The sequence below is a fragment of the Coregonus clupeaformis genome, chromosome 1, assembly GCF_020615455.1.
Source record: "Coregonus clupeaformis isolate EN_2021a chromosome 1, ASM2061545v1, whole genome shotgun sequence".
In the NCBI taxonomy this organism is placed as follows: domain Eukaryota; kingdom Metazoa; phylum Chordata; class Actinopteri; order Salmoniformes; family Salmonidae; genus Coregonus; species Coregonus clupeaformis.
In genome coordinates this window covers 46,981,924-47,006,633 of record NC_059192.1, presented here as the reverse complement: position 1 = coordinate 47,006,633, position 24,710 = coordinate 46,981,924, and the positions used below count along the sequence as shown (strand labels likewise).

The following is a 24,710-nucleotide window of genomic DNA, read 5'->3' as shown; positions in this document are numbered from 1 at the left end:
CGGGGCCAGAGAATATGGATAATCTTCTTGTACATATGTTATGAAATGATGAGGGCAAAACAGAATAAACATGATTGACACTTTGTAATCCAGATGCATGCCTGGATAGTGACTATAGTCAATACATTGTGCAACTGTTCTTTAACGTATGTATGTATATTATTTTTTGGGAAAGTGTCCGAGTCATGCCACCAATATAATGAGATAAGAGGGAAAGGCCCCACCTAGAGAAACGACACGTAGACCTTGAAAGTAAACAGTACGTGGCACCTGGACATTGAAAGCTAATGGTGGCGTGGCACTGAAAGATGTTAATCTTTTACATAAAGAGGAGTAACTATGTACGCTGTATAAGCATGACTATGCATGTTGTGTAAGCATGAAACTGTATAAAAGGAGAGCTCCGAGTCAAAGCAGGCAGTTGTTCCATGGACCAGCTCGGCTTTGTTGTGTTGTAATAAAGTATATTCTGAATTCACAGGCTCCGGTTTCTGAGAGATATTATTGAGTTAAATATTTCTACCACAAGAACAACATGCATTAAGATCAGATCAGACTCATTACATTGAGAGGAGCAATTCTAACTGCAATTTCTGTCACAATGTATGTTTGGTTACACTGTCCATTTGAGACTGTAGGGGAGAGAGGAAGACAGTGTGAAGACAGCGTCAGCGGCTTGCTGATTTGACATTGTGAATTTATTTTCATGAATTGTATCTTCAAGTTTGGTTTCATTTTATAGATTATAAAGAGTAGAGTATTTTGATATGAGTTGTTATCTTGTATGTTTTACGATTTATGTATTTTCAGAGAGACCGGGTCTCATTCGTTTGCTTGCTTGACCGGTTATCAGATGAGCGCATTCCTGGTGTTCGTTCATAATATTGAAATTAAGTTGTGTGATCTGATTAGAATAGTCTTTGATGTTTCATTGGGTTTTGTTTTCAACAGCAAAGTTATGCTAATTAATGAGGGGGTCTTTAGCCCTGTTTCTGATGGTTTGAAATGAGAATGCATTTTGTTGTAATTTTGGGTTCTTGTTTCCAAGCTCCTAGTCAACGTTCCGTAGGCTATAGTTCCGTAGGCTATAGTTCCGTAGGCTATAGACGCTGTGTGTTGTTTTTCTAGACTAAGTCTTTCTTACATTGTACCATTATGAACCATACGGTATGTTTCATATTATTAATTGTATCTTGGTGAGTTCATTTTAGCACATGTGTGTTTAGACACACGTAGCATGTTATTACTTAGAGGTTATTCTGGAGACACCATCACCTTAGGTGTAACCACGTTGTCTTATTTCATGATAGTCATTTACTTTGCTATATTCAGTACCATATCTTCCATGTGTATGGTTATTGTTTGAGTGTTAATTAATTTGTGCCTAATAAATCTATTAGTTGGTTTGAGTAAATTCATTCCTCATTTATAGTTTAACTCTTTGAGTGGCTATTTTCAGAAGTCAGTAACGGTAACTCTTAAAGCTTACAGCTAATTGCACACACAGATGAATGCTTTGAGATACTCAGTGTACACCTCTGTTCTAGATATATGCAATTATAAAGCTAGACTTTGATTGCTAGTATCAGCTCATCGCTCTAGCCCCTTGCACAGGAGGTTGGTGGCACCTTCATTGGGGAGAACAGGCTTGTGGTAATGGCTGGAGGGGAATTGGTAGAATGGGTTTGATGCCATTCCATTTTCTCAATTCCAGCCATTATTATGAGCCGTCCTCCCCTCAGCAGCCTCCTGTGGCCCCTTGGTAGTTGAAAACGACACTGAGTGTACAAAACATTAGGAACATCTGCTCTTTCCATGACAGACTGACCAGGTAAAAGCTAGGATCCCTTATTGATGTCACCTATTAAATACACTTCAATCAGTGTAGATGAAGGGGAGGAGACAGGTTAAAGAATGATTTCTAAGCCTTGTGACAATTGAGACATTGTGTATGTGTGTCATTCAGAGGGTGAATAGGCAAGATATAAAATATTTAAGTGCCTTTGAACGGGGTATGGTAGTAGGTTCCAGGCGCACCGGTTTCAGTGTGTCAAGAACTGCAACGCTGCTGGGTTTTACACGCTCAACAGTTTCCCGTGTGTCTCAAGAATGGTCCACCACCCAGAGGACATCCAGCCAACTTGACACTTTGAAGCACTGGGAAGCAATGGAGTGAACATGGGCCAGCATCCCTGTTTAATGCTTTCGTCACCTTGTGGAGTCCATGCCCCGACGAACTGAGGCTGTTCTGAGTGCAAAAGGGGGTGCAACTCAATATTAGGAAGGTGTTCCTAATGTTTTGTATACTCAGTGTATATCTTAATTCAAGTTACATTTGGGGGGACTGATTGTGTTACTGACTGACTAGCTCCCAGCCTAAATCCGTTAGTCTCGACTGAGCCTCTTGCTAAAATAGTGTCTATGAACGTTAACATTAAATTGAGTCAGATTATATGTAGATTATCGAATATAATTTAGTCCTACAGGGCTTTATATTGCGAGTGCCTTTATTAGACATTGGAAGAAACAATCAGACTTCACTTTAAAACACTGTCAAATAAATTGAAAAAAAACCCGAATAGCATACTACCTCCAAGTCACACCAGAGCATCACTCACAGGAAAAAATAAATGTTTGCAAAGTGGCTCTTTAACACAGACCTCTACGAAATGATAGAAAGCTTGGTATCTGTTCTAGAGTAAATTATACTTCTAAAGTTCATGCATTTAGTGGTAAGGACCAAGAGCAGGCTCAATGGTAAACTCTTGAGACTCATAATATGGGAATTTGATTGTGTTAATGGCACTGGTTCCGGCATACAGCATTGTATCTGCACTATTGACATCCTCAAGAAATCGAACTCATCATAATGCAACTATAGACTTGATGGAAAATGTATATGAACTTACTTTCAGCACTTAAGTTTTTTAAATGCTTTTGCTATTGACCTAACATTAGAAGTTCCTTCCTTCAAAGTGGTGCAGGTGGTAAAGTGCAGTTCTCTCTGGTTCTCTGGCCAATGCCTGTGACATGTCTGACGCTTCAGTCAAGGTCCAGACGATGGAAAAATAAATAACCTAAATAAACTGATTGATACAAATGTATACCTAATTTTGATCCATTCCTGACATGTTCTACCCATGTATGATAACAATGAGTCCCGAACATAAACACGAACAAAGAGTTTAAAATACTGTGGGCCTACCATGCTAGAAGCTGAGGCTATAGCAATCCTCCAACATCATGAAGCATGTCACCTTAATTCAAACAACAGCTGAGTTACTTCACCAATTAAAGATTTGTCTGAGAGTATGTCTACTCCTGACAAGAATGTGAGCAACCCGAATGCCGCCTGACTTGGTAGTTAAGTCACCTATCAGAGCCTTGTGATTCTGAGACTCACTGAATTCTATTTATACAAGCTTTAATTTCAGCTAAATATTTACAAAGTTAACATTGACCAGACACCAAGTGTTAAGACAACATGTTGTTATATGGTAAGTGCACTGACTTGTAGCTTTCGTCAGGTTCGCTACTCATATGGTGTGCTGTGTTCAGAGAGTATGTACAAAACATACAGTGCATGGTTTATATTGAACAGACATTGAGAATGGTTGAGGGACAAGCTATCGGTGTTAAGAATATGAAAAGCTATGAAAATACACAATATAAAGTAATTCAATGTTGAGTATAAATGAAACACTTATAGTGATTGAGATAAATTATTCACCAGATTGATCAATTGTGATTGTAGATGTAGTGTGACATAGTGTCACAGTACTGTCTGTATGTGAGCCTATCAATTGATCATTATTCATTTGATGTTCAAATGAGGATTGCTCAAATGGATGTGATGACCATACAGATAGTGCACAATTAGATCCCTCCTCATCTGAATTATTTATATATCTACAGTACATGTATGCCCACTGAAGGACATTTTGCAGAAGTGGTGCCACAGGGTCTAATCTCTAATGGTTTGGTACTCACTTGGAGAGTAGCCTATATGGTCTGGCTCAGAGATCTTACAACTGTCTGCTTTAAAGCCAGTTGGGGTAAAGAATAAGAGAAAAACTAGCCTGAGAATAAACCCCTTGTTGGCTCGTACCCTATGCGCTGGCTGGCGCATAGGGCAGCAACAAAGGTCCATAGAACAAGGATGGGCAACTTTGATGGGGGTGGGGGCCACAAAAAAAACGAATTCATAATTAGGGGCCGCAGTGGCTCATGGGTCTGCGTGCCCACATCCATACCCTCCCCACCTTGTGAGCAAAATATTTTAGCGGCCCTCCTTGTGACAGCGAAGAGAAAACCTTTATGGTTTAAAGTTCATTTCCTGCAATTCTGCACAATGTGCAATGGGGCGTAAAGAAGATTTTACAATTGTATAACTCATTTCATGCAATTCTACTCATTCTGCCATGGGGCGGAGAGAAAAGATTGCAATTTTACAGCTAATTTCCAGCAATTCTACACATTTTGCAATGGGGTGGAGGCAAATATTTGCAGTTTTTAATATGATAATTGATGATCAATGGCCCCCACCCCAGTCGGTAATTCGACATTGCTTACCACAAGTTTAGATAGTTGGCTGCTAGACTAACTTACCAATCAAATTTTTTTTTGCTGACATGGGCTAATTGAGTGACTGCTGATGCACAACCACATAAAAAAAATTGCACCTTGTGTATTATATTATTCTAACTCTCAACAGTAAGTTGAGACCCCAACTGAGTTTCTAAAAAAACATTTTTGTTTAAATTGGTCCGCGGGGCAGTTGCCCATCCCTGCCATTGAAGGTTCTTTATTGCCACTCTCACAAAATTGGACAACCTGGTAGGTTAGTTTCATTACTTGTGCTTCGGTGAACCACGCTCACATGATGCAAAACTTTGCATGAGACCCTAAAACATGCTTCCTGAGTTGACTCCCTTAACAAATGCCACTGTCGCACTTACACCCATCCAGTTCTTTCGGATCTTGGCAACAGTCTCAAAATACTTTGAATGGACCGTCTGACATTGTGCTCTTTTAACGTGATTCATTGGATTAAACAGGAAATAAATTGAAAGCAAAATTCAAACATTTAAAGGCTCTTTCTACAAGAAGTATCCCAACTGAGTAAAACAGTAGGCCTATTTACAGTAGGCAATGTTTTAGCAATGGTCATGATTAACCCAATGATTTCCATTCTGATTTATGGCAGCAGAAGTTAGTTATAATAGTTGTAGGATGTTTTTAAGGTAGTTTTGTCCCTGTGCCTTGTAGGGAATTGTCTGTTTTACTGCCTGGTATTTGAGAAGCCTGGAGTTGTTCCTCTGAAACAACACTGGCATATGGGCTAGCTAAATATAGATGGCATCAACACCTGTTGCTCAATGTACAAAAAGGCAAGGGGGCAAGATCAAATTATGTTAACTGATTAAAATGGCAATTGCATTATCCAGTTTAGGAGGCTTTAATTTGAAATCAAGTACCAAATGAATAAATGTCCTCTTTTGTGGAGTTTCAACCTGAGATGAAGATGCATTAAGATGCATCTTAATTGTTGGATGCCTTCCAAGAGACAGCATCTTTCTGCCGTTTCTGTGGATGGTTAGACTACAAATGGAGGGATAATTTGTTGGAGTCAATAGCACTTGTCTCCTGGGGGACTTCGAGTCTGTCACGCCCTGACTCTGAGGACTTGTATTTGTTGAGTCAGGGTGTGTATTTTCTGTGTTGTGTTTGCTATGTCGATGTTCTATGTTTAAGATCTAGAATGTGTAGATCTATGTTGGCCTGTGTGGTTCCCAATCAGAGGCAGCTGTTGCTCGTTGTCTCTGATTGGGGACCATACTTAGGCAGCCTTTTGGCACCTGTTAGTTGTGGGATCTTGTTCCAGGTATGGTATGGTATGGTATGGTATGGTATGGTATGGTATGGTATGGTATGGTATGGTATGGTATGGTATGGTATGGTATGGTATGGTATGGTATGGTATGGTATGGTATGGTATGGTATGGTATGGTACCTTGGACTTCACGTTTCGTTTGTTGTTTTGTCGCGTGTTCATTCGTTTAAATAAACATGTATGCTTTTCACGCTGCGCCTTGGTCCTTCTCGTTCGTAAACGATCGTGACAGAGTCAGTGTTTGCTTAATGCAGAGGGATGGCTAGGTCCTGCGCTTCTCACTGTCGGACCGTCTTGACAGCCTTACCATGGAGAGATAATTTGGCATTGCGATCCAATAGCTCTTCAGAGTCTGGAAGATGTCGGTGGCAGTGGGAAAGGCACGAAGTTCGATAGAGAAGTCCAAAAAAATTTATTCAACTCTATGGAAGCTGTTTCCTCACATTTTTCTCATACTTTCACTCGTCGGATATGCAGCCTTGGGAGCGGTGCTATTCTGGTACATAGAGGGAGGGAGTGTGTACAAAACAGAAGGGGAATATCATACGTTTTTGGGTGAACTGGTGCGCACAATTCAGAATTATCCAGGTAAGGTGAATTACCAGAAATCTATGTTGATAACACCAGTATACATTTTTTTTGCAATATGTGTGAGTTAAGTCTTTATAGATGTGGTGAAATATGTATTGTAAATTTGTTTAGTTTTTTAGGTATAGGCTACTTTTATTCAAATAATAGCATTTTACTTGCAGTTAATTCGTCCAGCAATTCTACTCAAGAACACGATTTGGTGAAAGAACTAGAAAAAGAAATCAACGGGGCGTTCAAGTCCATATGGCTTCAACGTCCAGAGCGATGGACATACTCTGCATCCTTGTTCTTCTGCTGTACTGTATTTACAACCGTGGGTAAGTAATCATGAACAAAATAGGTCCAATTAAGACAACACTTTAGGCCTATACAACAATACCATTGTGCTGGTGTACAGGTGTAGGATCTTAATTTGAGCCAGTTTGCTACAGCAGGAAAATAATCCTGCAGCATTAGGAAATGTGAATTATTATGTGGATTATAATTCATGGACATTTTTCGTATGGGGAAATCAAGTCAAATGTCAAAGTGGAAATTACTAACTTCAGAAGCCTTTGTAGACCCAACATTTTAAATGTCCTGCATTGCAGCAGTTGCAACCCGTCAATTATATTTTTTAGTGCCTGTTTTGCATGTAAAAAATAAATGTACATGTCACATATCAGTTTGCAAACAATGTTAAAAAATCAATAAAAATGGAGTTAATAAAGCCGCATACAAATATAGTCTCTTTCTTGAGTAAGGCAGCTCCAAAATGGAGGTGTTTCAGCCTAGCTCAGTGCTTTCTGTGGTGGAGGGGCTAGCCAGCAAAAATAGAGTGTAGGCATTGGTAATCTTCTCTAGTTGTGCCATGATTGGCTCAGTGTTCTGTCACTCATGGAGACACTATGTCACCGCGGAATCTACAGGGAGAGCTAGGCAGTTCAAGCCCCCTTGGGTGCTGCCATAGATTTACATTAGAAGTGCCCATCCAAGAAGGCTCAAAGTCATTGGCCACAGATAAAATTACGTCAAATAACGTTATATCTACCGTAGCTTTGACTGGACTGATCATGTTAACGTCATACTTTCACAATCTTAGCTAGCAAGCTTGACAAGCAGTCATCATCATGAATCCCGTCTACAATCTACATTTACATTTTAGTCATTTAGCAGACGCTACTGGCAAATCCTTTTCAATCCTTGTCATATCAAGAGAAATTATATACTGAACAAAAATATAAATGCAACATGCAACAATTTCAGATTTTACTGAGTTACAGTTCATTTAAGGAAATAAGTTAATTGAAATACATTCATTAGGCCCTAATCTATGGATTTCACATGACTGGGAATACAGATATGCATCTGTTGGTCAAAGACACCTTAAAAAAAAGGTAGGGTCGTGGATCAGAAAACCAGTCAGTATCTGGTGTGACCACCATTTGCCTCATACAAAGCAACATTTTCCCCGATCCAGAGCATCCCAAACATGCTCAATGGGTGACATGTCAGGTGAGTATGCAGGCCATGGAAAAACTTGGACATTTTCAGTTTCCAGGAATTGTGTACAGATCCTTGTGACATGGGGCCGTGCATTATCATCCTGAAACATGAGGTGATGGAGGCGGATGAATGGTACAACAATGGGCCTCAGGATCTCGTCACGGTATCTCTGTGCATTAAAATAGCCATAGATCAAATACAATTGTGTTTGTTGTCCATAGCTTATGCCTGCCCATACCATAACCCCACAGCCACCATGGGGCACTCTGTTCTCAACGTTGACATCAGCAAACCGCTCACCAACACGACGCCATACACGTGGTCTGCGGTTGTGAGGCCGGATGGACGTACTGCCAAATTCTCTAATACGATGTTGGAGGCGGCTTATGGTAGGGAAATGACCCTTCAATTCTCTGGCAAAAGCTCTGGTGGACATTCCTGCAGTCAGCATGCCAATTGCACGCTCCCTCAAAACTTGAGACATCTTCGGCATTGTGTTGTGTGACAAAACTGCACATTTTAGAGTGGCCTTTTATTGTCCCCAGCACAAGGTACACCTGTGTAATGATCATTCTGTTTGATCAGCTTCTTGATATGCCACACCTGTCAAGTGGATGGATTATCTTGGCAAAGGAGAAATGCTCACTAACAGGGATGTAAACAAATTTGTGCACAGAATTTGAGAGAAATAAGCTTGTTGTGCCTATGGAACATTTAGGGGATCTTTTATGTCAGCTCATGAAACATGGGATCAACACTTTACATATTGTGCTTATATTTTTGTTTAGTGTAGATAAAACGTATCGGTGCTCATCGGCCATTGGACATAAACATTACACAACAAGTCGGAAAATCGCAAATTCAACAATGAGTGTTTCGGAAGGAATCAATGGCTAACTGCAAGCATCGCAAAGCAATCACTATTTTGCTTCCCCTGCCTGATATTCGGTGGAGAGGGTGTGTGGTCTAAGTATGGGTTTAAGGATTTAAAACATAGGTCTTAATCAACATTCACACGCAACATCATGGGCCAGAAAAGGTTGAATACATTGGCCATGCTGTCAATCCAGCATGACTTCTGCTGCATTCAAAACAACTTGAAACTCGGAACTGGGAAATCTCAGAATTCAGTGCGTTCAAGACAACTGGGAACTCTGAAAAAAACTAGCATGGACTGGAAAAATATGTTTTAAACGGTCATCCAACTCGGAATTCCAAGTCGGGAACTCTGGCCTCTTTCTAGAGCGCTGACCTGAAGATTACTGACGTCATGATTCAACCTTGTTTTTTTCAGAGTTCCCAGTTGTCTTCAAAGCACCATAAATCCAGAGAATGCCAGACTTTGATGACAAAGTTAGATGACAAAGTTTGCCCACAAGAAGGACCGTAGCGCCACGTTCAAGTGAGCACAGCACAACAACACTGAGTCCAAAAATATGCCTTGTATACTGCGGCATAAATTATGTAAATTGCCAGGGAGATATGTATACTGTAGCTAAGAAAGTAATACTAAGTGTATGTGTAGTAAGCTGTTAGTAACCCATGTCCCTCTCCCCCTCAGAACTTAGTCTACTGTTCTGACTTAGTGGTGCACATGTAGCCTATAGCCTGTTTTAGAGAAACGTCATCATCGAATATTGTAAGAGCTTTCATTGTCTGCTTACAGTGCCTTGCAAAAGTATTCATCCCCCTTGGCGTTTTTCCTATTTTGTAGCATTACAACCTGTAATTTAAATTGATTTTTATTTGGATTTCATGTAATGGACATACACAAAATAGTCAAAATTGGTGAAGTGAAATTAAAAAAATTACTTGTTTCAAAAAAGTATAAAAAATTAATAACGGAAAAGTGCTGCGTGCATATGTATTCACACCCTTTGCTATGAAGCCCCTAAATAACATCTGGTGCAACCAATTACCTTCAGAAGTCACATAATTAGTTAAATAAAGTCCACCTGTGTGCAATCTAAGTGTCACATGATCTCAGTATATATACACCTGTTCTGAAAGGCCCCAGAGTCTGCAACACCACTAAGCAAGGGGCACCACCAAGCAAGCGGCACCATGAAGACCAAGGAGCTCTCCAAACAGATCAGGGACAAGGTTGTGGAGAAGTACAGATCAGGTTTGGGTTATAAAAAAATATCAGAAACTTTGAACATCCCACGGAGCACCATTAAATCCATTATTAAAAAATGGAAAGAATATGGCACCACAACAAACCTGCCAAGAAAAGGCCGCCAACCAAAACTTACAGACCAGGCAAGGAGGGCATTAATCAGAGAGGCAACAAAGAGACCAAAGATAACCCTGAACAAGCTGCAAAGCTCCACAGCGGAGATTGGAGTATCTGTCCATAGGACCACTTTAAGCCGTACACTCCACAGAGCTGGGCTTTACGGAAGAGTGGCCAGAAAAAAAGACATTGCTTGAAGAAAAAATTAAGCAAACACGTTTGGTGTTCGCCAAAAGGCATGTGGGAGACTCCCCAAACATATGGAAGAAGGTTCTCTGGTCAGATGAGACTAAAATTGAGCTTTTTGGCCATCAAGGAAAACGCTATGTCTGGCGCAAACCCAACACCTCTCATCACCCCGAGAACACCATCCCCACAGTGAAGCATGGTGGTGGCAGCATCATGCTGTGGGGATGTTCTTCATCAGCAGAGACTGGAAAACTGGTCAGAATTGAAGGAATGATGGATGGCGCTAAATACAGGGAATGTTTTTAGGGAAACCTGTTTCAGTCTTCCAGAGATTTGAGACTGGGACGGAGGTTCACCTTCCAGCAGGACAATGACCCTAAGCATACTGCTAAAGCAACACTCGAGTGGTTTAAGGGGAAACTTTTAAATGTCTTGGAATGGCCTAGTCAAAGCCCAGACCTCAATCCAATTGAGAATCTGTGGTATGACTTAAAGATTGCTGTACACCAGCGGAACCCATCCAACTTGAAGGAGCTGGAGCAGTTTTGCCTTGAAGAATGGGCAAAAATCCCAGTGGCTAGATGTGCCAACCTTATAGAGACATACCCCAAGATACTTGTAGCTGTAATTGCTGCAAAAAGTGTCTCTTCAAAGTATTGACTTTGGGGGGGTGAATAGTTATGCACACTCAAGTTTTCTGTTTTTTTGTCTTATTTCTTGTTTGTTTCACAATAAAAAATATTTTACATCTTCAAAGTGGTAGGCATGTTGTGTAAAAAGGCAAATGTAAACCCCCCAAAATCCATTTTAATTCCAGGTTGTAAGGCAACAAAATAGAAAAAATGCCAAGGGGGGTGAATACTTTCTCAAGCCACTGTATATGCCCCCTTTATTTATCCTACGGTTCTGACTTGGTGTACAGGGAGAATACTGTAAGAACCTCCCATGTTCTGAATTCTGTCACTGTACATTTCAAAAGTGCTGAACAAATAGTTATATCGACTACTCGCTCATTAATGTCTTTATCGAAATTACGGCTTACCTCTTATCAGCTCATCGTTCCCTTATGCCATAGTTTGTACGCCTCAATTGTTATATTGCTTATATAGCAGTGGAGGCTGCTGAGAGGAGGATGGCTCATAATAATGGCCGGAATGGAGTCCATTCCATACATTATTATGAGCCGTCTTCCCCTCAGCAGCATCCACTGTTATATAGGTCTATCTCATTAGTACCTTATTCATCATTTTAGGCATTGTTGGAATAATTTCATTGTTTTGCTTACTTTGTGTATTATAATTAGCTTATGTGTTTTTCTTCACGAGGAGAGGATACTATATAATGTTGTTGGGTCTGTAACCATGTTTGTTCAACTGAAAGTTCCGTAATAGACCCATGTAATTTTAGTTGATATTGCAAGATTGTTTTGTTTTCGCAATGTGCTGTCTGTGTGTCGGTATATTGTCTATAAAAGTGATCAAATTAAGATCTGTAGTAATAGACTATTTGCTCAAGACAATTTCTGGCTCATATGATGCTCTTTGTAAATGTATAGCCTCATGAGGACAATACAGATATTCTCAATTATTATGCCTGGTTATGGACTGTTATGCATGGGCACCAGTGCTTGACTTGGGAAGGAAGAAGTGCAGGAGCTGTCTTTTTCCAAGTCGGTCCATTGAAATTCACAAATTACATTATGCTATAGAGACCTCTGATTATTCACTGTTAATGGTTTATACACATTATACATGACTTCTCCATGACTTTTAACCACATTTTCATGACTATTCTTATAGCCTATATGAAAAAGTAAGCATTATTGACACTGGAAAGCTGCTGTGTCTGATCCTATGTAGGCCTACCATCTCCTGCCGTTGTGCCATTGATCAAGGTACTTAGACCCCCACATAGAACTGCACTGTTAGTCACATGTTGTCAACATGTGGTCAACCATACATCTGGAGAGCTCCTGGGTGTGCAGGCTTGGTTTTTTCAACATTACAACCAAATACTTTTGTCTTTATAAAATGATTACCTCATTCAATAAATCAGGGATTAAAAGGATGAGGTAGTCTACTTCAAAGCAATGTATCTAACTAGACATGTTGATATATAAGGCTAACATATTCATGTTTCGAGGGAGATCTACAGTGAGGGGAAAAAGTATTTGATCCCCTGCTGATTTTGTACGTTTGTCCACTGACAAAGAAATGATCCGTCTATAATTTTAAAGGTAGGTTTATTTGAACAGTGAGAGACAGAATAACAACAACAAAATCCAGAAAAACGCATGTCAAAAATGTTATAAATTGATTTGCATTTTAATGAGGGAAATAAGTATTTGACCCCCTCTCAATCAGAAAGATTTCTGGCTCCCAGGTGTCTTTTATACAGGTAACGAACTGAGATTAGGAGCACACTCTTAAAGGGAGTGCTCCTAATCTCAGCTTGTTACCTGTATAAAAGACACCTGTCCACAGAAGCAATCAATCAATCAGATTCCAAACTCTCCACTATAGCCAAGACCAAAGAGCTCTCCAAGGATGTCAGGGACAAGATTGTAGACCTACACAAGGCTGGAATGGGCTACAAGACCATCGCCAAGCAGCTTGGTGAGAAGGTGACAACAGTTGGCGCGATTATTCGCAAATGGAAGAAACACAAAATAACTGTCAATCTCCCTCGGCCTGGGGCTCCATGCAAGATCTCACCTTATGGAGTTGCAATGATCATGAGAACGGTGAGGAATCAGCCCAGAACTACACGGGAGGATATTGTCAATGATCTCAAGGCACCAAGAAAACAATTTGTAACACACTACGCCGCGAAGGACTGAAATCCTGCAGCGCCCGCAAGGTCCCTGTCACACCCTGGCTCTGGGACTCATTATGTTGAGCCAGGGTGTGTTCATTTCTATGTGTTCTGTTTCTTTGTTGGGTGTTCTAGGTTGGTTATTTCTATGTTTGACGGAATGACTCCCAATCAGAGGCAACGAGTGTCAGCTGTGTGCTGGTTGTCTCTGATTGGGAGCCATATTTAACTGTCTGTGTTTCACTCTGTGTTTGTGGGTTTTTGTTCCGTGTCGGTATTTTGTCACCGTGGACTTCACGAGTCGTGTTTTGTTTTGATAACTTTAACTAATTAAAGTCATGTTTGTTTCACACGCTGCGCCTTGGTCTACTTCTCGTCAAGACGATCGTGACAGAAAAACCCACCGTAAAAGGACCAAGCAGCGTGTCCAGGAGCAGGCAGACTGGACATGGGAGGAAGCGCCAGGAAAGGAGATGGAGAGGCTGGCGATGGCCCAGGTGGGCAAATCGTGGTCCTGGGAAGACATGCTCGGGGGCAAGGGACCTTAGGGTAGGATCAAGGCCCTGGCGAGAGAGGAGCAGCGGCGTCAGCAGTGCCATCGTCGGAAGGACGAGAGGCACCCCCAATAATTTTTTAGGGGGGGGCACACGGCATGGGCGACTGGGCAGCAGGAGGCTGCCACAGGGCGAAATGGGAGACGAGGAGAGAAGGCCACCGGGTTACGGGAGCCATTGGCGAGAGGAGGGAAGGAAGTTGTAGAGGCACGGCGAGAGGTACTGAGGTGTATTGCCAGTCCGGTCCGGCCCGTTCCTGATCCCCGTTTAAGGCCAGTGGTGTGTGTTCCCAGTACGGTCCGGCCTGTTCCTGCTCCACGCACCAAGCCTACGGTGTGCGTCGCCAGCCCAGTCCGGCCTGTCCCTGCTCCACGCACCAAGCCTACGGTGTGCGTCGCCAGCCCAGTCCGGCCTGTCCCTGCTCCACGCACCAAGCCTACGGTGTGCGTCGCCAGCCCAGTCCGGCCTGTCCCTGCTCCACGCACCAAGCCTACGGTGTGCGTCGACAGCCCAGCCCGGCCTGTTCCTGCTCCACGCACCAAGCCTACGGTGTGCGTCGACAGCCCAGCCCGGCCTGTTCCTGCTCCACGCACCAAGCCTACGGTGTGCGTCGCCAGCCCTGCCCGGCCTGTTCCTGCTCCACGCACCAAGCCTACGGTGTGCGTCGACAGCCCAGCCCGGCCTGTCCCTGCTCCACGCACCAAACCTACGGTGTGCGTCGCCAGCCCAGCCCGGCCTGTTCCTGCTCCACGCACCAAGCCTACGGTGTGCGTCGCCAGCCCTGCCCGGCCTGTCCCTGCTCCACGCACCAAGCCTGCGGTGTGCGTCGCCAGCCCTGTCCGGCCTGTCCCTGCTCCACGCACCAAGCCTACGGGGTGCGTCGCCAGCCCGGCCCGGCCTGTCCCTGCTCCACGCACCAAGCCTGCGGTGTGCGTCGCCAGCCCTGTCCGGCCTGTCCCTGCTCCACGCACCAAGCCTACGGGGTGCGTCGCCAGCCCGGCCCGGCCTGTCCCTGCTCCACGCACCAAGTCTACGGTGCGCGTCGCCAGCCCGGTCCGGCCTGTTCCTGCCACTCGCACCAAGTCTACGGTGCGCGTCGCCAGCCCGGCCCGGCCCGTTCCTGCCACTCGCACCAAGCCAGGGGTGCGAGTCGTCAGTCCGGCACAACCCGTGCCTGGGTCATCGGTGCCAATTCAGGTACCGCTCTACTGCTCCACTAAGGAGCTGAAGCCTACCGCTCCTGCTACGTCCAGTCCAGCTCCAGCCAGCGGGGCCAGACCGGACCAGGGGCGCTATGGGGGGTTTGTTGGAGGGTGGTGGGCAAGCCCGGAGCCGGAGCCGCCGCCGAGGAGGAATGCCCACCCAGCCCTCCCCTGTTTTGCTCGTATTTAGGCGCGGTCGCAGTCCGCGCCTTTAGGGGGGGGTACTGTCACACCCTGGCTCTGGGACTCATTATGTTGAGCCAGGGTGTGTTCATTTCTATGTGTTCTGTTTCTTTGTTGGGTGTTCTAGGTTGGTTATTTCTATGTTTGACGGAATGACTCCCAATCAGAGGCAACGAGTGTCAGCTGTGTGCTGGTTGTCTCTGATTGGGAGCCATATTTAACTGTCTGTGTTTCACTCTGTGTTTGTGGGTTTTTGTTCCGTGTCGGTATTTTGTCACCGTGGACTTCACGAGTCGTGTTTTGTTTTGATAACTTTAACTAATTAAAGTCATGTTTGTTTCACACGCTGCGCCTTGGTCTACTTCTCGTCAAGACGATCGTGACAGTCCCCCTGCTCAAGAAAGCACATACAGTGGGGAAAAAAAGTATTTAGTCAGCCACCAATTGTGCAAGTTCTCCCACTTAAAAAGATGAGAGAGGCCTGTAATTTTCATCATAGGTACACGTCAACTATGACAGACAAATTGAGAAAAAGAATTCCAGAAAATCACATTGTAGGATTTTTTATGAATTTATTTGCAAATTATGGTGGAAAATAAGTATTTGGTCACCTACAAACAAGCAAGATTTCTGGCTCTCACAGACCTGTAACTTCTTCTTTAAGAGGCTCCTCTGTCCTCCACTCGTTACCTGTATTAATGGCACCTGTTTGAACTTGTTATCAGTATAAAAGACACCTGTCCACAACCTCAAACAGTCACACTCCAAACTCCACTATGGCCAAGACCAAAGAGCTGTCAAAGGACACCAGAAACAAAATCGTAGACCTGCACCAGGCTGGGAAGACTGAATCTGCAATAGGTAAGCAGCTTGGTTTGAAGAAATCAACTGTGGGAGCAATTATTAGGAAATGGAAGAGATACAAGACCACTGATAATCTCCCTCGATCTGGGGCTCCACGCAAGATCTCACCCCGTGGGGTCAAAATGATCACAAGAACGGTGAGCAAAAATCCCAGAACCACACAGGGGGACCTAGTGAATGACCTGCAGAGAGCTGGGACCAAAGTAACAAAGCCTACCATCAGTAACACGCTACGCCGCCAGGGACTCAAATCCTGCAGTGCCAGACGTGTTATTATTAATAGGGCGATCAATTTGTAAACATTTTCAAAAAGTCTGGACTGGAATATGAATTCACATTCATCTAACACTTATCCCTTTTTCAAATGAATTGTTTAAAAAATGGTTGACATTGACTTGTATCTAGCACATAGAGATTACCGCATTCCAAATGTAACACATTTGGTTTCCTGACCCCCTCCCGAACAATTATTTCCCAGAGGAAACAAACATTTCTATTGGGTTTAGCAGGGCCGGCAACAGGCATAAGCGACATAAACGGTCGCTTTTTGGGGGGGAACAGTCAGGGTCTCAACTTACTGTTGAGAGTTAGAATAGTAGAATACACAAGGTGCAAGGTCGAAATTTGTTTGTGCATCAGCAGTTTTTCTCTTGTTATGTCAGTCACTGACAGTCACTAAATTAGCCATATCAGCTAACATTTTTACATTTACATTTTAGTCATTTAGCAGACGCTCTTATCCAGAGCGACTTACAGTTAGTGAGTGCATACATTATTTTAATATTTTTTATACTGTCCCCCCGTGGGAAACGAACCCACAACCCTGGCGTTGCAAACGCCATGCTCTACCAACTGAACTACATCCCTGCCGGCCATTCCCTCCCCTACCCTGGACGACGCTGGGCCAATTGTGCGCCGCCCCATGGGTCTCCCGGTCACGGCCGGCTACGACAGAGCCTGGATTCGAACCAGGATCTCTAGTGGCACAGCTAGCACTGCAATGCAGTGCCTTAGACCACTGCGCCACTCGGGACAATTTTTATATTGGTAAATTAGTCTAGCCAGCTATCTAATCTTGTAGTAATCATGGCTGAAGACCGTGCTCGCAGGGTACGTGCCCAGTGGCCCTGACTTCCAAATGGCCCCTATTGATTTTGTTAGTCACTCTTGATTTTGTTAGTCAAATAATTGAACTTTCAATGATAGATCTGGTCATAGACACTACAACTACTACTATATTGAAGGAGTGTGAGGACAATGTAGTGTGTGTCCAGTGGTTAAAGTTATAAGATAAGATATTGATTAGCCTTCTCTTTCAGCGCTCTTCTAGTGAAGAACATAGATCATTGACTTGGCTTCACCACCAGTCTTGACTTCACTCAAAATACATTATAAGCTACATCATCAAAATCAAATCAAATCAAATGTTATTGGTCACATACACATATTTAGCAGATGTTATAGCGGGTGTAGCGAATGCTTGTGTTCCTAGCTCCAACAGTGCAGTAGTATCTAACAATTCACAACAATACACACAAATCTAAAAGTAAAAGAATGGAGTTAAGAAATATATAAATATTAGATTGAGCAATGTCAGAGTGGCATTGACTAAAATACAGTAGAATAGAATACAGTATATACAGTTGAAGTCGGAAGTTTACATACACTTAGATTGGAGTCATTAAAACTCGTTTTTCAACCACTCCACAAATTTCTTGTTAACAAACTATAGTTTTGGCAAGTCGGTTAGGACATCTACTTTGTGCATGACACAAAGTAATTTTTCCAACAATTGTTTACAGACAGATTATTTCACTTATAATTCACTGTATCACAATTCCAGTGGGTCAGAAGTTTACATACACTAAGTTGACTGTGCCTTTAAACAGCTTGGAAAATTCCAGAAAATGATGTCATGGCTTTAGAAGCTTCTGATAGGCTAATTGACATCATTTGAGTCAATTGGAGGTGTACCTGTGGATGTATTTCAAGGCCTACCTTCAAACTCAGTGCCTCTTTGCTTGACATCATGGGGAAAATCTAAAGAAATCTGCCAAGATTGTAGACCTCCACAAGTCTGGTTCATCCTTGCGAGCAATTTCCAAACACCTGAAGGTACCACGTTCATCTGTACAAACAATAGTACGCAAGTATAAACACCATGGGACCACGCAGCCGTCATACCGCTCAGGAAGGAGACGCGTTCTGTCTCCTAGAGATGAATGTACTTTGGTGCGAAAAGTGCAAATCAATCCCAGAACAACAGCAAAGGACATTGTCAAGTATTTATATCCACAGTAAAACGAGTCCTATATCGACATAACCTGAAAGGCCGCTCAGCAAGGAAGAAGCCACTGCTCCAAAACCGTCATAAAAAAGCCAGACTACGGTTTGTAACTGCACATGGGGACTAAGATCATACTTTTTGGAGAAATGTCCTCTGGTCTGATTAAACAAAAATAGAACAGTTTGGCCATAATGACCATCGTTATGTTTGGAGGAAAAAGGGGATGGCTTGCAGGCCGAAGAACACCATCCCAACCGTGAAGCACGGGGGTGCCAGCATCATGCTGTGGGGGTGCTTTGCTGCAGGAGGGACTGGTGCACTTCACAAAATAGATGGCATCATGAGGAAGCAACATCTCAAGACATCAGTCAGGAAGTTAAAGCTTGGTCGCAAATGGGTCTTCCAAATGGACAATGACCCCAAGCATACTTCCAAAGTTGTGGCAAAATGGCTTAAGGACAACAAAGTCAAGGTATTGGAGTGGCCATCACAAAGCCCTGACCTCAATCCTATAGAAAATGTGTGGGCAGAACTGAAAAAGTATGTGCGAGCAAGGAGGCCTACAAACCTGACTCAGTTACACTAGCTCTGTCAGGAGGAATGGGCCAAAATTCACCCAACTTATTGTGGGAAGCTTGTGGAAGGCTACCCACAATTAAGTGGCGATCCTAACTAACCTAAGACAGGGAATTTTTAAATGTCAGGAATTGTGAAAAACAGAGTTTAAATGTATTTGGCTAAGGTGTATGTAAACTTTTGACTTCAACTGTACATATGAAATGAATAAAGCAGTATGTAAACATTATTAAAGTGACTAGTGTTCCATTATTAAAGTGGCCAGTGATTCCAAGTCTATGTATATAGGGCAGCAGCCTCTAAGGTGCAGGGTTGCTTAACCGGGTGGAAGCCTGCTAGTTATGGTTATTTAACAGTCTGATGGCCTTGAGATAGAAGCTGTTTTTCAGTCTCTCGGTCCCAGCTTTGATGCACCTGTACTGACCTCGCCTTCTGGATGATAGTGGGGTGAACAGGCTGTGGCTCGGGTGGTTGATGTCCTTGATGATCTTTTTGGCCTTCCTGTGACATCGGGTGCTGTAGGTGTCCTGGAGGGCAGGTAGTTTGCCATCGGTGATGCGTTGGGCAGACCGCACCACCCTCTGGAGAGCCCTGTGGTTGCGGGCGGTGCAGTTTCCACCTTCTCCACTGCGGTCCCTTCGATGTGGATAGGAGCCTGCTCCCTCTGCTGTTTCCTAAAGTCCACGATCAGCTCCTTTGTTTTGTTGACATTGAGTGAGAGGTTATTTTCCTGGCACCACTCTCCCAAGGCACTCAGCTCCTCCCTGTAGGCTGTCTCATCATTGTTGGTAATCAGGCCTACTACTGTTGTGTCGTCTGCAAACTTGATGATTTAGTTGGAGGCATGCATGGCCACGCAGTCATTGGTGAACAGGGAGTACAGTCGGCTTGGAGATTCGAACTAGCAACCTTTTGGTTAGTGGACCAACGCTCTTAACCGATAGGCTACCTGCCGATGCATATTATGTCAATCTTGTTTAGCATTGTTCTCAATCTGGCAACTTTTAGTGTATACAGTTGGCAGGCAATAAACTATTCAACAGGATGATTGTCTAATGAGCCATTAATACATTAGGAAGTCTGTTAACATTAATACATTAGGAAGTCTGTTAAGGTCTGATATATGATAGCTATTGTGGTCCATGGCTATTGTGGCTAAGTGCTAATAGCTTGGTTGGCAAACAGGAAGGCCACAAATTACTGAAAAAAGCCTCTTGAAGAGCAAGATGCATTTCCCATCACCAGAAGTAGATTAGTGGTCTTAAGACGTACTTCTTTCCACTTTATTGACAAGTATTGTTTGCTAGGTTTCAGTCTCCAAAATCACCACAATATATCCTCATGTCACTACTAAAAAGCCACAATGGATCCAATCTCAACTATTTTCCCTCTTTATCCCGTAGTAGTCAAAGGGCCAATTATTGAGCTTGTATGACATTGTTATTGTGCACGTGTCGTTGAGGCTATGACGTGTGTCTATAGTGTGAGATATCACTCTTATTAAGCTAGTGCTACATCATGTCACCATCGTCTCCAGGGACACTCTCAAGTGAGAGAAAATGCATGGTAATGCACGAATGCCTTCCATCCTCCGTTATGGGAGTAACGCTAATAAGCTTCACCCCCCCTTAGCGACAGCACGTATCTTTTAATAAGTCCGAGATACATTTTCTTGCCTCTCATAAAAGTCATTTCAGTTCAGGTAAGGCCAACAGCTGATTTTGAACAGCAGTTTTAAAGGGGCAATCTGTGATTGCTACATCAATTTATTTACTTTTAAATTAATAAAATATATACCCAACAGAGTTCACAGGATGACAGAAAGGAAAAAAGATCAGTTGGATAACAAAGCAAGCAGTCTATCATGTAGGAACTATATTCCTTTATGTGCAATCAGTTTAAATACAAAATCTGGAGTGAATCTGACGTATGGTTCATGAGGAGAAGATGATTGCAGATCATTTTGAGCATTAGCGTTACATATGCAAAGAATTAGTTGTTAATAGTTTCCTTGTTTTTTTTAGATATCAATACCAAATTCCATGTGATTCATCTTAGGGACATCCATGATAGCGATGACACGTTTTAAGTTGATAGGCCACTGTGGAGTGGATTTACAGTGGCTTAAAATGACATGTAAAATCAGATTTTTGATTTGTCAATTACTCAGCCATCTTTTGACCAATCCCTTAGCTTTTCTTAAACTAAGTTAAAGCTGCAATATGGAACTTTTGGGGCGACCCGACCAAATTCACGTAGAAAACTGTGTTATAGATCTGCCATTCTCATTGAAAGTTCTATGTGCACTATTTCTATGCTTCCCATTCTTAAGGTTCGTTTTTGCATCTTTTACTTTTGGTTTTGTACACCAGCTTCACACAGCTGAACATTTAATATTTCCGGTTTAGATCGTACAATGATTCTCTACACAGTTTTTGTTTGTTTTGTCACATAAACTGAAATTAGGCAAACAAATACAATTTTAGCAACCAGGAAATGGAGGAGCAATTTCTGCATAGTGCATCTTTAAGAAATGTACCATGGGCCTAGATTCCACATTTGCTGTAATTTGAAGAAGATTTTTGAAGTATTTTTTTGCATATGTTAGCATATTAGCGTATGCGCAAATAACCATCTACTGGTATAGTGTGGCCATCTTTTGAATGCATCAACGTTATTTTCTCAAACTCTTTAGGGACTATTGTGATGAGCCCAAAGACCAAATGTATAGTGAATCTGACTTTTAGTAAGCATTAGCATTACATAGTCAAAGAAGTGAATTGTTAATAGTTTCCTTATTTTTTAAGATATCAATGCAAAACATGGTTCATTATGGTAATGAATTTGATGACCATAAAAGGTTTCAAGTTGATAGGCCATTGTGAAGTGGATTTACAAAGGATTTAAATGGACATGTAAAATCTGATTTCCTGATTTATCAATAACTCAGACATTTCTTAATCAATCCCTTCGCTTTTCTTGAACTAGGTTAAGAGATGGGTCATGGGCCTACATACCGTCCAATGACACAATAATACAATTTGGTGTTATTCTGATTTATACGTTTTTCAATGGTTTTCCAAAATGTCCAAGATGGATGAAAATCTATCCTGATAGACCTTATGGGTACTTCAGGCAAATTTGTTCGACATGAGGAAATCCAATATGATGATTTAAGTGAAACTGCTCATAACAGCGGTGCCATCGGTGCTATTCTTTTTGACCAAGTTACTCATGGCCTCTAGTTTCTGTGTGCCAAATTAGAAAAAAAAAGTGACCAATCTATGCTTGAGTTATTTGACCATGTCAAAGGAAAAAAAACATCTAAGAATAACAATAGGTTTTACAGCTTTGCTGTGAACCCCTAATAAATGCCTATTGAGCTTAGTTCAATTGTCGCACCCCATCAGAACCAAAAATATAAGCTTGTTTTATTACATTGCTTGTAAACAATGTAATTGCAAACAAACACTGTATGGCCTCAAAACATGGTTAAAACTATGTTTGTATATCATGGATGGCCAGTCATTGCTTCCATAGATCTGTCTGTGAATTTGAGAGTGGTTACATTTCTCCAGCCTTATCCCTCAGCTTTTTACCAAAACAGTGGCGGGGTTTCCGCTTTGTTATTGTTTGACTGCTGATTCCCCCATTTAACCACTAATAGTAATTTTTCCGCATTATGTTGCACTGAATGTAATTGAAAGAACTTAATAATAAGGCTATGATAGCAATACCTGAGCAATGAGCATACACGTGTATCTGTCCCTGAATGCTCTCAGAGAGAGGAATCAGCAAATGCAGCGTATAGATATGACCAACAGATGGCAGCAATAGATCCAAAACCATTTATAAAAAAAATACATTATTTTAACCTACACATCTTTGTTGTATGTTGGTAGTGGACATATCATTTTTACAATATAATTTGAAGTCAGACACAAAATTGTTGTTGTCACAAAATATAATATTTGGATATGAGGGAGAAATAATTAAACTACCTGTATGACCCCATACCTTGCTGCTCTTCTTGTCTCAGGTTATGGAGAGATCTATCCGGTGACCCTGAATGGTAAGGTGGTCTGTATCCTGTATGCCTTGGTGGGTATCCCCCTCATGCTCCTGGTCATCACAGATGTGGGAGACCTCCTGGCCGTGCTCCTCTCCAGGGCCTACATCCACCTGCACACTCTCTTCTGCAGGTTGCGCCAATATTGGAGCTGGTCCCCCTCCCATCACACAGAGAAGCCAGGGGACGGGGGCCAGGGGGGCCTCCAGGACAGAACCTACACATTCAGCCACGAGGTGGTGGTCCGGGAGCCCATGGAAATCCAACAGGTCCTTCACAGCCAGCAGTCTGTGAAGCGCAAGTCCAACCAGCTGCTGAACAACACAGAGATCTTTGACCGCATCATTGTACGGGAGAACTTCAACAGGCAGGGCCCACTGGTGCGGAGGCTTTCTTGCCCTGAGCTGGACCGCATGCCCCCGCTGCCCAAGGACTTTGCCATCTGGGACTTCACAGGCATCGGGGACAGTATGGACAAGCTGAATGTCCCGCTGCTCCTCATCCTGGTGGTGGTGTTTGCCTACATCCTGTTTGGAGGCCTCATCCTGCCTCTGTGGGAGATAGAGTTTGACACCTTTGATGCCTACTACTTTTGCTTCATCACCCTCACCACCATCGGTTTCGGTGACATCGTGCCCAAGCACCCCAAGTACTTCATGCTCACCTTCGCCTTCATCATCACGGGCATGGCCATCATGTCCATGGCCTTCAAGCTGGGCCAGTCACGCATTATCAGCTGCTACCGCCAGTGCATGCACTGCATCAGCTGGGGGAAGGTGGTGAGGTATGACGAGTTGGGGAGCGACTGAATCGAAGAGTTTTGGCCCCCACCGGGCGGCTCAAGAGTTCTAGGGTTATAATGCCCTGCATTGTGGGTCCAAAAAGCACTAAGTGTGGAGTTGAAGTTCTGTACGGCTGACTTGGGAACAGAGTCTAGCTCAGGGGGGTGCAAAGCTAACCCTTGAGTTGACCCCTCATCATTAGCATGAGCAAATGAAAATGTGCATGTGGCCAAAGCTTAAAGACATCCTCCAGTGATTATTTTACTTTTCCTGTTGAAAAGTTATATCCCAAGTATAAATACAGTAAATTACACACACTCAAGGGTGAAACCATGTGTTTGATGTATTTGATACCATTCCACCTATTCCGCTCCAGCCATTACCCCGAGCCCGTTCTCCCCATTTTTATGAGTCTTTGTTGAAGTTGTGAAATAAGTGCACAATAAAGCTTGCAGCTGCATTTCTCAGTACCTTCTCTATAGGGAATTATGTGGTAGCAGTTTATTTTTTATATTAAAAAAATATGGTCATTGTATTTACCTTGTATTTATTATAAATGTATTATTTCTGGTACTTACTTAATTCAACACAATTAGGATAGTAACTATAATACCTGGTACCAAATGGTTATTATTGTGTATTATAATTTATGATGTCTAAATACTTGGTAATGTATGTACGGTAAAATTAAGTACTACCAATAATGTTTTTTCAACTTGCCTTCTGTGTTCATTGAGCTAGTATTTGACTGTGTGCATTTTATGTGCCAGCAGTAACTACTAACATGTATACAGTAGTTTACTTAAATTGTTTGTTTAAAATTGTAATGGAGATGAGAACATATTCTCTGAAATATGTTATCTTAATCACCCTGCATGCATAAGCTCTTGTGTCTCTAGCCAACTGTATATCTTGCTTTCACACCACCATTAAAACACGTTCAAATCAATGTGTGGTGTCTAAATGTTTTATGAAGGAAACAATG

At 42.6% G+C, this 24,710-nt stretch overlaps 1 protein-coding gene across 1 annotated transcript; it reads left to right on the top strand.

Annotated features, from left to right (window-relative positions):
• The first annotated feature begins 6,138 nt into the window (after nt 1–6,138).
• On the top strand, nt 6,139–24,674 carry LOC121582923 (potassium channel subfamily K member 18). The gene is made up of 3 exons (XM_041899088.2): nt 6,139–6,481; nt 6,646–6,801; nt 22,914–24,674. The coding sequence occupies exons 1-3, from the start codon at nt 6,253–6,255 to the stop codon at nt 23,750–23,752; spliced, it is 1,224 nt and encodes a 407-aa protein (XP_041755022.1). The 5' UTR covers nt 6,139–6,252; the 3' UTR covers nt 23,753–24,674.
• Nucleotides 24,675–24,710: the final 36 nt, after the last annotated feature.

Bases quoted from the DNA above. Each gene is read 5' to 3' on its own strand.
- LOC121582923 (XM_041899088.2), top strand. From the start codon at position 6,253: ATGTCGGTGGCAGTGGGAAAGGCACGAAGTTCGATAGAGAAGTCCAAA. The intron at 6,482-6,645 runs GTAAGGTGAATT...TTTTACTTGCAG, and splicing joins CACAATTCAGAATTATCCAG to TTAATTCGTCCAGCAATTCT. The intron at 6,802-22,913 runs GTAAGTAATCAT...TTCTTGTCTCAG, and splicing joins TACTGTATTTACAACCGTGG to GTTATGGAGAGATCTATCCG.